General features: G+C 35.9%; 1 protein-coding gene across 1 annotated transcript; it reads left to right on the forward strand.

The window, feature by feature from the left end:
* Window positions 1-369: 369 nt before the first annotated feature.
* LOC104222487 (uncharacterized) lies at window positions 370-11692 on the forward strand. Its single transcript, XM_009773718.2, has 12 exons — window positions 370-713; window positions 5053-5171; window positions 5298-5404; window positions 5535-5622; window positions 6034-7048; window positions 7250-7304; window positions 7407-7488; window positions 7629-7709; window positions 10235-10339; window positions 10420-10469; window positions 11097-11226; window positions 11413-11692. The coding sequence occupies exons 1-12, from the start codon at window positions 551-553 to the stop codon at window positions 11488-11490; spliced, it is 2073 nt and encodes a 690-aa protein (XP_009772020.1). The 5' UTR covers window positions 370-550; the 3' UTR covers window positions 11491-11692.
* Window positions 11693-12538: the final 846 nt, after the last annotated feature.

The raw sequence follows: 12538 nt of genomic DNA on the forward strand, positions 1-12538 counted from the left end.
TTCTAGTGGTTGATGCACTTTTTTAGTTTGTAATTTATGGGATTTATCGAGACTTTTTTGGAATTTCTGGTTAAATCTTTTTCCTTACAGTTTCTATTTAATATAATAACCAAAGTTTGTTATATATGGTGAAGAAAATCAAATGTGTATGGTAAAATTAAAGGACCAAAATTGTATAAAGTATAGTTAAAGGACCATTTTAGACCTACCCCAAACATAGAAGACATTTTATCATTTTCTTCTCATCTCCGATTTTGCCTATGTGAATTTTTAATTGTCAAGGAGCCCTTTAACTTTAACTAATTTTCTCCACCGACCCGCGAAATGGAAAATGTAATATAGTACTACTAGGAAAAATGTTCTTCTTTCGATTTCCCCTTTGATTCCGTCATTCCCATTTACACCATTTCTAATTCCCTCTGAAAAATTCACAAACGTATCCTTTTAGCAAATTATATTTTTCTACCCATATTTATAGATTGAAGAAAAGTAGATTCAGATTGAGTTGTGTAATTGGGTATTCAAAGTAATCGAATTTCGAACAAAAAAGATGGATTCTGCAATACCCACTTCTCAATCGGAAGAAGGGAAGCGAGAGGAGGAAGCAGAAGCCAAAGAAATGGCGCACAAGACTAAGGTTATTCAATTCTTGGGCCGAACCACACCAATCATCCTCCAGAACGACAATGGCCCATGTCCACTCCTTGCTATCTGTAAGCCTCCCTTCTCTTCCTTAGGGTTTATTGAGTTGTATGTATACTTTGAGATTGAGACATATTATGGAAAATGTTTGTTACTGTCTTAGTTCTGTTATTTTGGTTACTTGTTTTGATAAAGATCCTATTTTTATTTAATTTCTCTGTCAAATTTAGTATTTTATGGTGGAATTTGCCAGTATTCTTTGTCCGTTGGTTAGAGTTTTCTATAATAGTAAAGAATCTTTAGTTTTAGAGAACCCTGTAGAGAGAAAAGATATAGCAGATCCTTACTAATTTGGAATTGCCGTGTAGCTGTTGTTGTTGTTGTCTGTCATCGTAAAAAGGCAGTATAGTTTTCTTGAACTATTACTCCCTTGACAATAGGGGGTTGCTTCGATGATGAGCACTCCCCACCTACAATCCCAGGGTTGTGGGTTCGAGTCACCAAAAGAGCAATAGCTCCTACAAAGGGGATCAAAGTGGAATCAAAACCCCCCCAAAAAAAAATATTACTCCCTTCATCCCATTTTATCTGATGTCATTTGATTGGGAACAAAGTTTAAGGGAAAAAAAAAAGACTTCTCGAAACTTCTAAAGTAAGCTGTAGAAATTTGTGCGATTGTAAATCATCTCATTAAGGGTAAAGTAGGAAGTTCAAAGTTAAATTATTTCTAAATATAGAAAGATATCATTCTTTTTGGAATAAAATAAAAAGAAAGAACATCACATTAAATTGGAACAAAGGGAGTATTTACTATGAGAGTTGACTATACTTTAGCCAAAATCTGTAATGGCCTTTTAGGATAGAAGTCTGCATCTACTTATTGTGATGCTTACTTAATCGTTCCTTTTGTTTTATTTTGTGGTATCGAATCTGAATTGTAGCTTTTTCTGCTCTGGCTTGTAAGAGAGGCCAAAAGATGCAAATGAAATAGAAATAAAGAGAATTCAGAAAGAAAAGGAAATGAAGTAGAAAAAGGCAGAATTTCGTTCGCACTAATTGATCTATGGTTATAGTAATCTATAGAGATATGATCTTAGGGAATCGGTTGACATGTGATAGGTTGTTAGCAACTGCTGATGGAGGGACTAAACTGTAAATATTCATAAACGTAACTATGAAAATCAGTGATGACAGTTACCATCCTCACCTAAACCTCAAGGTACAACCCTTGCACGTTACATTTACCCCCTTCAAAGAACTTAATGCATACAATTGAAGCTTGGGGAATGGGCCGTATAACCTTAGGTGCCCAATTAGCTTCTTATAGCAAGAGATTTGCGCATTGTGCTAGAATCTCTGTTAAAGTCGAATTTTGCCCCTTTACCATGCTTTTGTAAAAGTTAGTCACGGGTTCAATCAAGGATTGTCCATCCTCAGCAAGTGTTGGTGGGTCAATTGAATTGTAACTTGGGCTGCTACATTCTAAATTAACCGTGATAACATGGAACACTAGATATATCTTAGCTGTTAGAGGCAATTGAAGTATAGGCAGCAGACCCGGCATTCTTTATATGGTTCTTTATTACCATACAAAGTCAAAATTTAGCGAGTCGCAAACCTTTTAAGTTCTTTTTATAAGGTAAAATAACTTTCATTAACCATGGTTGCGATTTCAGATTACCCAATCTCCCGTTACAAACACCCTTTCAATTGTTCTGAGTGTGCATAAAGTTTTACTCTTCCATGAGCCTTCTTCAAGTTCTCCTACTGCTTCTGAGCTATCAGTTGTGCTTGTTTGATTGAGCTACCGTATCAAAGATTGGGAAAGAGGGAATCTATACTGGGCTTCAGAAGGATTGTTTGTGAAGAACCGTGAAAACTTTATTGTTACCTTCTCAAAAAAAAAGACCGTGAAAACTATTTCTTGCACTCTCAGGTTTCTGATTAATGGTACATTTCACATAGGTATCCAAGTACCTGGTCACTCGCTATGTTGTTGATTGATACTTGAATTTTGTCAGAATGATCACCAAAAGGAGATGTGATGCTGTTGGAATACAGGAATAGCCATCAGAAAGAGGAAAGAGTATTAAATTATAAGGAAGGAAACTTTGACCGAGTAGCGGCTTAAGTTGGCGGAATCTTTTTAAGTCTAGCAAATTTGTCACGTCTATGACATCATTAAAAAAACTTATACCGTACAAGGGTGTCTCCCATCTAGTGCGAGGAAGAGTGGACATATACGGTATATAGCTTTCCCTTGCATTTATGCAAAGAGGTCTGGAACTATGTGACCAAAAAAAAAACGAGAGAAGCATGTAGGGTGTGACCCCGTGGTCAATGAAGTGTTATGTCAATTATTAAGAATATTTTTTTATAACTGTGGTGTACGGACCAGCGTGGACCTCGACTAATTCCACGCAGTACCTACTACCTCCCACCAGCACAAGGAAGAATTCACATAGTATTTTTACCTCTGTTGGGATCTCAACCTGACACCTCATGGTTCTCAACCCACTTCATTGGCCTAGGCCCCACCCCCTTGGGTGTGGCAATTATTAAGAATATTATAGTATAGCAATTTGTTACTGATTTTTTTGTCTTTCAACCCGCCCCAGCAAAGTAAAGGTATTGAAACACATCAAGTATGCTTATTTTGCAAACTAGAAATGGAAAGAAGTTACTGGAATCGCTTAAGTAGATACACATTGATTGTGTTGCCGAATATTTAACAATCATCCAAAATGAAGGTGGTGTTGTTTTCTCCAAAGAATAGATGGCAATTGTATGCTGCAAGAACTATGGTTTTGCAATTTACATGGAAAAGAATCTATTCTCAATCACCGAAAAAGGTACAGTGACAAACTTTCAAAAATTTGGAGTAGCTTGAATTGGCAGCTAAAGAGTAGTTAAGAAATTGCCTGAATAGCTTTCTTAAAAAAAATTAATAATTTGCCTGAAGAAAGGTCGAAAGTTGTTGAAAAAGTTACACAAATGGGAAGAGAAAGAAGAGGCTGGAAAAAGGTAGCCCCATGGAATTGGTCACTCAAAAGAAGTGCTCTGAGATGTTACCTTTCTCCAAAAAAAAGTGCCTAGAGGTGTGGCATCTGGAGTAGATATATATGTGGCGCCATCGAAGCAGTCACTAGAAATAAAAATCTTGTTGCCAGAATGGTCATCTAAAAGAAGCAAGATAGTGAAATTATGAAAAAGGAAGGAAAATTCTGGCCAGACAAGGCCATACATAGGTACGCAGAAGGTGCTTATGTCTCTACCAAGGTCTGTGGTAATTTCTGAATGAAGAAAAGACAGGAAAAAACACTTGCCAATTGCCATAATTGGTAGTTAACACATTCAGGAGAGCTCCTTATATATGAGTTTTTTTTTTTTTAATTTAAAGAAATATATGAGTGTTAAGTTGCATGAAATAAGAAAAGCTTTTGTTAAGTTGCATGAAATAAGAAAAGCTTTCTACTTCTGGGGATTTCTAATTATTGTGACATAATCATTAGTAATTCTCTTGACATTTAATACATCTCATCATGTTCAAGGTGATAAAACAACTTGAGTTCGCTTATTTTAAAGAGGAAATAAGCTGGGGGTTGAAGTTGTTCCTTGCTGTCGGAAAAATCATTTATAACAACAACAACAACAACCCAATGTATTCCTGCAATTAGGGTTTGGGGAGGGTAGGATGTACGCAGCATTACCCTACCCTGGAAGGGTAAAGAGACTGTTTTTGATAGACCCTCAGCTAAAGAAAAGATGGAAGAAGTACTGATAACAAGTAATAACAATATAAGATATGTAGTAATAGCAAACTCAGGATAAAAATGATACCATATTAACACTAATACTATTGAACTAAGGAAGACAAAGGGAAATGCTCGACTACCTACTAACCTTCTACCCTAATTCTCAACCTCCACACCCTCCTATCAAGGGTCATGTCCTCGATTAGCTCAAGTTGCGCCATGTCCCGCCTGATCACTTCTTCCCAATACTTCTTTGGCTTATCTCTACCTTCCTCTTACCTTGAGGGCATCTGTGCTTCTCCTTTTAACATGCGTGAACCATCTTAACCTCGCCTCTCGCATCTTATCCTCCACGGGTCCACTCTCACCTTGTCATGAATAACTTCATTCCTAATTCTCTCTAACCTAGTATGCCCAAACATTCATCTCAACATCCTCATTTCAGCTACTTTCATTTGCTGGTAAAAATATAGAAAAAAGGATACATTTTCGTGATCAATGGGATGCATTTCTGTTGTGTATAGTCATTTCTTGCTCATGAAGAAGGTTATGGTGTCATTAACTAGTTTGCTTTAAAATCTATGTTAATGCTGTGATTTATTTTTTAAGGATCAATTTGTGTATTTGATATGAATCTTTGTTATCTGTTCGACAGGTAACGTGCTATTGTTGAAGAACAACTTGAACTTGAGTCCTGATATTCCTGAGGTTTCACAGGAGAAATTGCTTTCTCTTGTTGCTGAGCGGCTGATAGATTCAAACAGTAATGTCAATGTAATTATTTGCCTTTATGGATAGGTTTTCTGTTCCTTTCATTTGTGCTATATAATATATCCAAACACACGTGTTCTCTCTTTACTGGATTTGAGGTAATTGTTAGTATTTTTGATTGCTGTCCAGGACAAAGATGAAGGATATGTTGAAAATCAGCAACAGAATATTGCTGATGCAATTGATTTGCTTCCTAGACTTGCCACTGGTATTGATGTAAATATAAAATTCAGGAGGTAGACAATCTTTCCTCTTTTCGATTGCTTTTATTCATTTTATTAACATATGGTTCTGTATATCTTTACGATGCAATAACATGCATGTTTCCAGTTGTGGTTCTGATTAAATACATGTCTTGTTTGGCAGAATTGATGACTTTGAGTTCACTCGTGAATGTGCAATATTTGATCTTTTGGATATTCCACTTTATCACGGTTGGATAGTTGATCCACAGGTATCAGTTTTGGCTACTTTCTTTGAGTTCACTCGTGAATGTCCGAGGACATTCTTGTCGCAGATTCTAATTGCTAAATCAATATTCGTTTTATATTTATAATTTATCTCTATTTTATCCACGAATGAAATGACTTCTTGATGTCCTATTCTAGTTTGGTCGAATGGTGGACAACTCATTTTGGCCTTCGAAAACCTTCTAAATTTTATTACTCAAGATGTGTATAACATATGGTAATGAAGTCTGAGATTGCATCAAGGATAAGTTTTTTTTTTCTGTAGAAGTTTAATGATGAAGCTGCATTATTTTGACCATTTTGCCCTAAAAGTTGTTTCTAGTTGTAAGATTAAAGACCTTATAGCAACTTTTGTTTAAAGTGAATTATTTTTTTGAGTTATCAATTTGTTCCAGGATCATGATACTGCAAATGCAATTGGATCAAAGTCGTATAATACTTTGATGGGGGAGCTTGTTGCCCTTGAAACGCAAAATATGGACACTGAGAATAAGAAAAGTTCTGAAGATGATGATGTTGATTTTGCTGCTGCTACAACTGCAGCACTAGGGGTACCTTCTCCATGCCTCTCGAGAGGGAGATCATTTGAAGATTCTCCTGTTTCTATTACCAATAACCATACAGCCAGAAAAGGAGATATTGAAGAAGAAGCAGAGCTGTTGAGAGCCCTTCAATTATCTGAAACTTCATTAGTAGAAACTGATGGACTGAATTCCTTAGGTGAAACAGCAAATCTAAAGTGTCCAGAGCCGATGGGTCTTACCAAGACATCAGAAGGAAATGATATTGAGACGACACAACCAGTTTTGCAGCATGAAGCATTGATACCCACAGAAGTAATAGCATCTAACAATAGAGATATATCTGGTGATGCCGATCCAAATAGTTCCCAAATAGTCTCCGGAGCAGCGATTAATTCATCCCTGAAAATTGATCAGGAAACCCCTCCCCAAGAACTTGGAAATGCAAAACTGCTGGCTGAAAATGAGAGTGTACCTCTTGAGTCAGGACAAGTTTTTTCATCTGCTTGTGAAAATCATGAGCATCTATCTGGAGGTACGAATGGCATTCAGGGAACACACACTATTGCTGGAAATGGGAATGCATCTGAACCTAAACAAGTTGGTTGTGATGCGTTTGATTCAGCTAGTTCCTCAATACCATCTGCAGTCTCAGGTTCATCGGGTGGCAGACGACATGACACAGATGAACCTGAAACCTTTAATTCTTCCATCGATGATGATGAGCCCATTTATGAAGGAGAGGATTGCATATTGGAGTCAGCAACCACCAGTTACCAAAGTCGAGAGCCTATGTATGAAGGTGAGGTGGTTCTTGCTGAACAAGTGAATGGAGGCAGTACAGATGTGCCTGAGACAATTGTGAATGATGAAATCACACAGAGAGAAGGTGAGAAATTCTTTAATATGAATGAATAAGGCAATTCAGGCGCTCTTGTGTAGGATTAATGTCTTCCTTGACACTTATCAAAGAAAAAGTAAAAATGAATGTCTCCTTGATCTAATTGTATTTTTTTTCCTTTCATGTATTTTTTTACTACTTTGTCAGTTTAAGTAGAACACTATGTTTGCTCTTCTTAATTCACATTAGGGGAACTGGTGAGGAACTTTCTGAAGAACAGTGCAAGCCAGTTAACAATCTTTGGGTATGCTTCCTTCCTTGTTATAAGTTCATTCTCCTGTTCAGAACTGTATTACTATGTTTTGCTAGTAGTAACAGAATACTATTTCATTCCTCTTTTGCACAGATTATTTTCCTTGCAAGAGGGTTTGAAAGAGCGGGAACTTTGTGTTTTCTTCAGGAATAATCATTTCAATACCATGTTTAAGGTCTGATGGGCTTGCTTTGTTACTATTATCATCTTCTATATGATTTGTACTAGGGTAAAATAATTTCCTGTGTGGATATGATTATATCTCCACTTCTCATGTTTTCTGGGCATACAAAACTGATGTCAGCTTACGTGCAGTTTGAAGGCGAATTATATATCTTGGCCACTGACCAGGGATATATAAATCAATCTGATTTGGTGTGGGAGAAGCTCAATGAGGTAAGAAGTGTGTCTTTTCATATATTCACCTTATATTTGACTAATGGGTAAAACTGAGTTTAAATTTTCAACCTGGGAATTTCATACTAGAATGATAAGTTGAATCTCTGTTTTTGCTTACACTTCCAACAGGTAGTTTCTGCTCCATTCTACTTGTTGTTAACTAATTTTTCGAGTAGGAAGTATCATGTTTCGTATGCTTAAATCCACCCACCTGTTTCAAGAGTACTTATTTTCTCCGTGAATGGCATTCAACAAATGCTTGGTTTCATTTGCTTAAATCCAACCACCTATTTTAAGAGTCCTGTCAACTCTCACTATGAATGGATTACAACAAAGTCTTGGTTTATGTGTGGATGTATTATTGAACCAAACTTGTAAGTGTTTCTAGTAATGATAACTATCAATATTCTCCCTTCTTTTGCGTGTCAAGGGGATGGAAGTTTTTATGAGTTGAGGGTGCATGTTTGACTGTAAATGAGGGACAACATGGAGAAACCGGATGGAGGGGCTATTTGAATGTCTGCACAGGAGAGGCACATATTTTATACTTTCTCTAACCCTAACCACAACATCCCGAAGTGGGTTTGTCAATTTTAACTCTGTTATTAGTATATGTGGAGGCCAACTTGTCTCTTATCCAAAAAAAAGGAAGACGGAAAAAATAATGGACTGAAGGACATAACTCCTCCTTGAATTTAATTGTCTGAATCGAGAATAATTAGATATTTTTAGTGGAGGAGCTAAACAATGCTATTGATAGTTTAGTAGGGCAATGTATTGAGGTGAGGCCGGGCAATGTATCTGACGCACTAGCACAGAGTATGTTATAGGTTTCTGATTGTCTTACGCTATATCCAAAATCCAAGATTCAAGGTTGTGAAGACATAAAAGAGGGAAGAAGATATCTTGGTTTGTTCTTTGAGTATCGTTAGAATTTATTATGTTACCATTTAATTAAAGCTGTACCTAGCCTATTTAATTTCTATTTACCAAATCATACGAAGTCATAGACAAATTTTAACATTAATTTCTATTTACCTACAAAGTCATAACAAAGGTTAGCCTCTATTTTCAGGGGCGGAGAAGCATACTAAGCAGTATGACGTGTAGTACACTAGAAACTCATTGTAACCTGTCGATTTGTAAGTTCCACTAGTGGCTGCAGATAGCTCAATTTTGAGCTCTAAGTATCACCTGATCATAGTAGTCACATAATTCTGTCACAGATTTAATGGCCTTTAGAAACCGAATATCAGCTAGTCCACATATACTTTTGAAACTTAGCAGTGCTTTTCCTCTACCAAGAGAACTTACACCTCTTTCTGTAAATCTATACGAGTATATGACCAACTGAGGGTTGAGAGCCGCTTATGCTATGTACAGCATTGTAGATCAGACGACAGGAATGATACTAATCAGGTGTTACTTCAATGTTTCCCTGCTCCTACTTTGATAATTTTTTGCAGTTGTACCTACCATGTGTCTACTTCTCGAGAAATAAACTCTTCGACCATTTTTAATCTTTTCTAGATATCATAAAGCTGAAAATGGGGACCACTTCTGCGTACTAGAAATTTCAAATAATCAGACGTTATATGTTATCTTCAAGACTTCAGCTTTGGACATGATTCCATTTAGAGATAATGAACTTCATTTTTCCCCTAATATTCATGCAGGTTAGAATTAGGTCATTTTGTATGGATTTACGGAGTAACCTTTTTCAGTAGTGTGTAAGGAAAATCGCAAGAAATGATCAAGTTAATAAGTTAGAACAGCAAAATTTGGTAATATAATAATTTCTTTACACGGTAAACTGGTAATATGATAATAACAACAGTAACATGAATAGCAAGTTCTACAATAACTTGCAGGTCTCTTGCTATCGGAGTTTTCTGCTTTTCTATCCTAGGCTGTTCAAAATTTAATATTTTTTCCTTCCGGTTTTAGGGGTCCTACATTAGATTGAACACGATTATTTGGTTCAATCTAATAATCTAAAAATAGATGTAGCTCCAAAAATGAGGCCAACATTTGAACAATTTGTATGAAAGTGAACCCATTAATTAATTTGAGAATAATATATTGAAAAAGCATTGGAAGAGTAAGATTACTTTTTTTAATTAGGAAATTAGACACTGAAGCACGCCAAAAGGGAAAGTTGGTCTCCTTACTTGGAATTAAGGAAGTATTATCTTATGACACTTGAACTGCTACTCAGCTAGGCTTTAACTATTCTGATAGAGCTAGACAATTTACATAAATCTGCAAAAACATCTTCTGCCTTTTTCCTAAGCATGTGTTATTTGCTATGTTTTATAGTGTCAAATTGCATTAAATTTGGTATACTTTATTGTTACCGACGTGATTACTGTACTTCACTTTTGCACGTTTTGTTGCCTCTTGGAAGGGACGAACAGTATGATGCAGCTCTATTAAAAATCTTCTGGTTCTTGGTTCTAGAAGTTAGTGTGTTATTACTTGCTTGCATTGCCTTTTAACTCTGAGTTCTCAATATTCTCCAGGTGAATGGAGACACGATATATGTGACTGGAAACTTCAAGGAGTTCAAGGTCGAAGATAATTCCAACACCAAATGGGATCAACAGAGTGCTATGGCCAGTACTGCAGTATGTAGTTCTCTGCTTGTAATAGAATGTTATTGATTTGTACCATCGTTTTTGAAACTGACTTCAGCTGTTATTCCCAGGACTATCTGGCAAACATGGACAATTCAGGACAAGGACATCCAACTTTCAAGTAATTATCTAATAGTAATATTTAAGCATCTTCTTTTCGCATATATTAACATGAGACTGGAACATTGCCAGATCATATACTGCATCAGGATCTATTCTCCTTCATTAGCTCTCCCATTATCTTTTAATTGACAAACAGCGGTTCGACCAGTCTTTCTGTTGATATTCAACTTTTGCCTTCATTGGTAGTTAGATGGAGATATTTGGGCAAGGTTGTTTTGTCTTCCTGTTCTATCAAAGTCGTTCTATTCTATGTCAACAAAATGTTGTATATGGAGAAGTTGCTGGCATGTTTAGTTACAATATAGCGTGAAACATTAATTTAGTTGGAGAGGGATAAGAGATGCTTGAAGGCCACAGTCATCACATTTCTGTTGCAAAAAACAGATGTTTGCAGAACTCTTAATATTTTTGGTCTAAGGATAGCATGATAGGTACTCTTTTAATAGAATTTACTTTACCTTATAAAAAAAAAATGGTTTTAATTGTAACATGGTAACTTTCTTTTGGAACATTAACTCTCTGGATGCTTTAAAGTTGATATGCTCAATTTCGCAACCTTAATTTGATAGTAATGAATATATCTACTTGGTGATAGCACTAACTTGTGCTGATTGTTGGCTGGCAGTTCCGATTTACAACTGGCAATAGCTCTTCAGCAACAGGAATTTGAGCAACAACAACAGGCACCACAGAGAAATCAAAACCCTCAACAACAAGCTGTAAATGGTGCGTCAAGGTTGATTACTGGTCCGCAGGTAGGCTTGAAATTTTCTGATATTCATTCTTCTGAGCAGGTTTTCGTGTTTTGAGTTTGCATATTTGATAACTCTTGACTTGAAGTACTTTCGACTAGTGGATTAGGTCACAAAATGAAGCAATATGTGAAAAATGTATACAACCAGCTGCATAATAATCTAATAGAGTAAACTACTTTTATACAGGTACCAAGGAGCAAACCTACATCTTCGTCGGCCAGGCCGGAGCCAAAGTCATCAAAAGACAAGTGTATTGTGATGTAAAGACTGCAATTTTTAAGTTTGTCTGTAAAGTAGAAAACACCTTCTTTTCCTAATGGGTCTCATGTTAATCAAAGCAATACTTTTTTATTTAATTTGCAGTTTTCAACTTTCTGTATAGAAGGTATATATCAGGGCATTTCTGGTTAATTACAAAAAATCAAAGATCTTTCTTTCTTAATGGAATGACCCTATTGTTGGTGAATCATTAGGCTACTTACATTGTTAAAACCTGTGCACTTTCCTGTTGGCTAATAATTCAATGCTTTGGAGATCTGTATTTCGATTTCATCAATTATGCCAATAGGTACTTTTACCTTGTTTGTCGGCTAGATTGACAAATAATTTAACTAGCGTCTGGACATAGATTTGGTTGAAACTTGAAAAAAGAGGTTTTGAAGTTGTGCTGAAAAATAATTTTTGGAAGTTAGAAGTTGTATTTGGATATGCATTTTATTTGAAAAAAAAAAAGTTGAAGTTTTGTAAGTGGATGAAAAAATTTCACCCAAAAACTGTCCTAAATCAGTTTCTGGGGAGTTGATTTTTTTTTTTTCAAAAACTGATCATATTCCATGAACAAACACTATTTTTAAATTTTTCTTGAAATAAAGTAGCCAAAATCTATGGTCAAACGAGAGCTTAATTTGAGACAGAGGTTGCGAAATATGGGGCATGTATATATAAGGCAATACTCATTTGTTGAGGTCAACTTTTTGTCACGTCAGTACAATAATTATAACAACCCAGTGGAATCTCACAAGTAGGATCTGGAGAGGGTAATGTGTATACACTATGCAGGCCTTACTTCTGGAAAGGTAGGTTGTTTCTGATGGATCCTTGACTCAAGAAAAGGAAAAGAAATAGTAAAACAAGCAATATCAACAAAGAGGGCCAAAAAGATAGTAACAATAATAACATAGCCAGAAAATGGATGGAAGGAAATAATAGAAATAAGCAGAACAACAACAAAATACTAAGAAATCGAAGCGGATGGTGTCATGTCAGTACGTTTACTTTTAGGTCTGATATATGTTATAAGTTTTTTTTTAGT

This window comes from Nicotiana sylvestris, chromosome 8 (assembly GCF_000393655.2).
Source record: "Nicotiana sylvestris chromosome 8, ASM39365v2, whole genome shotgun sequence".
In the NCBI taxonomy this organism is placed as follows: Eukaryota; Viridiplantae; Streptophyta; class Magnoliopsida; order Solanales; family Solanaceae; genus Nicotiana; species Nicotiana sylvestris.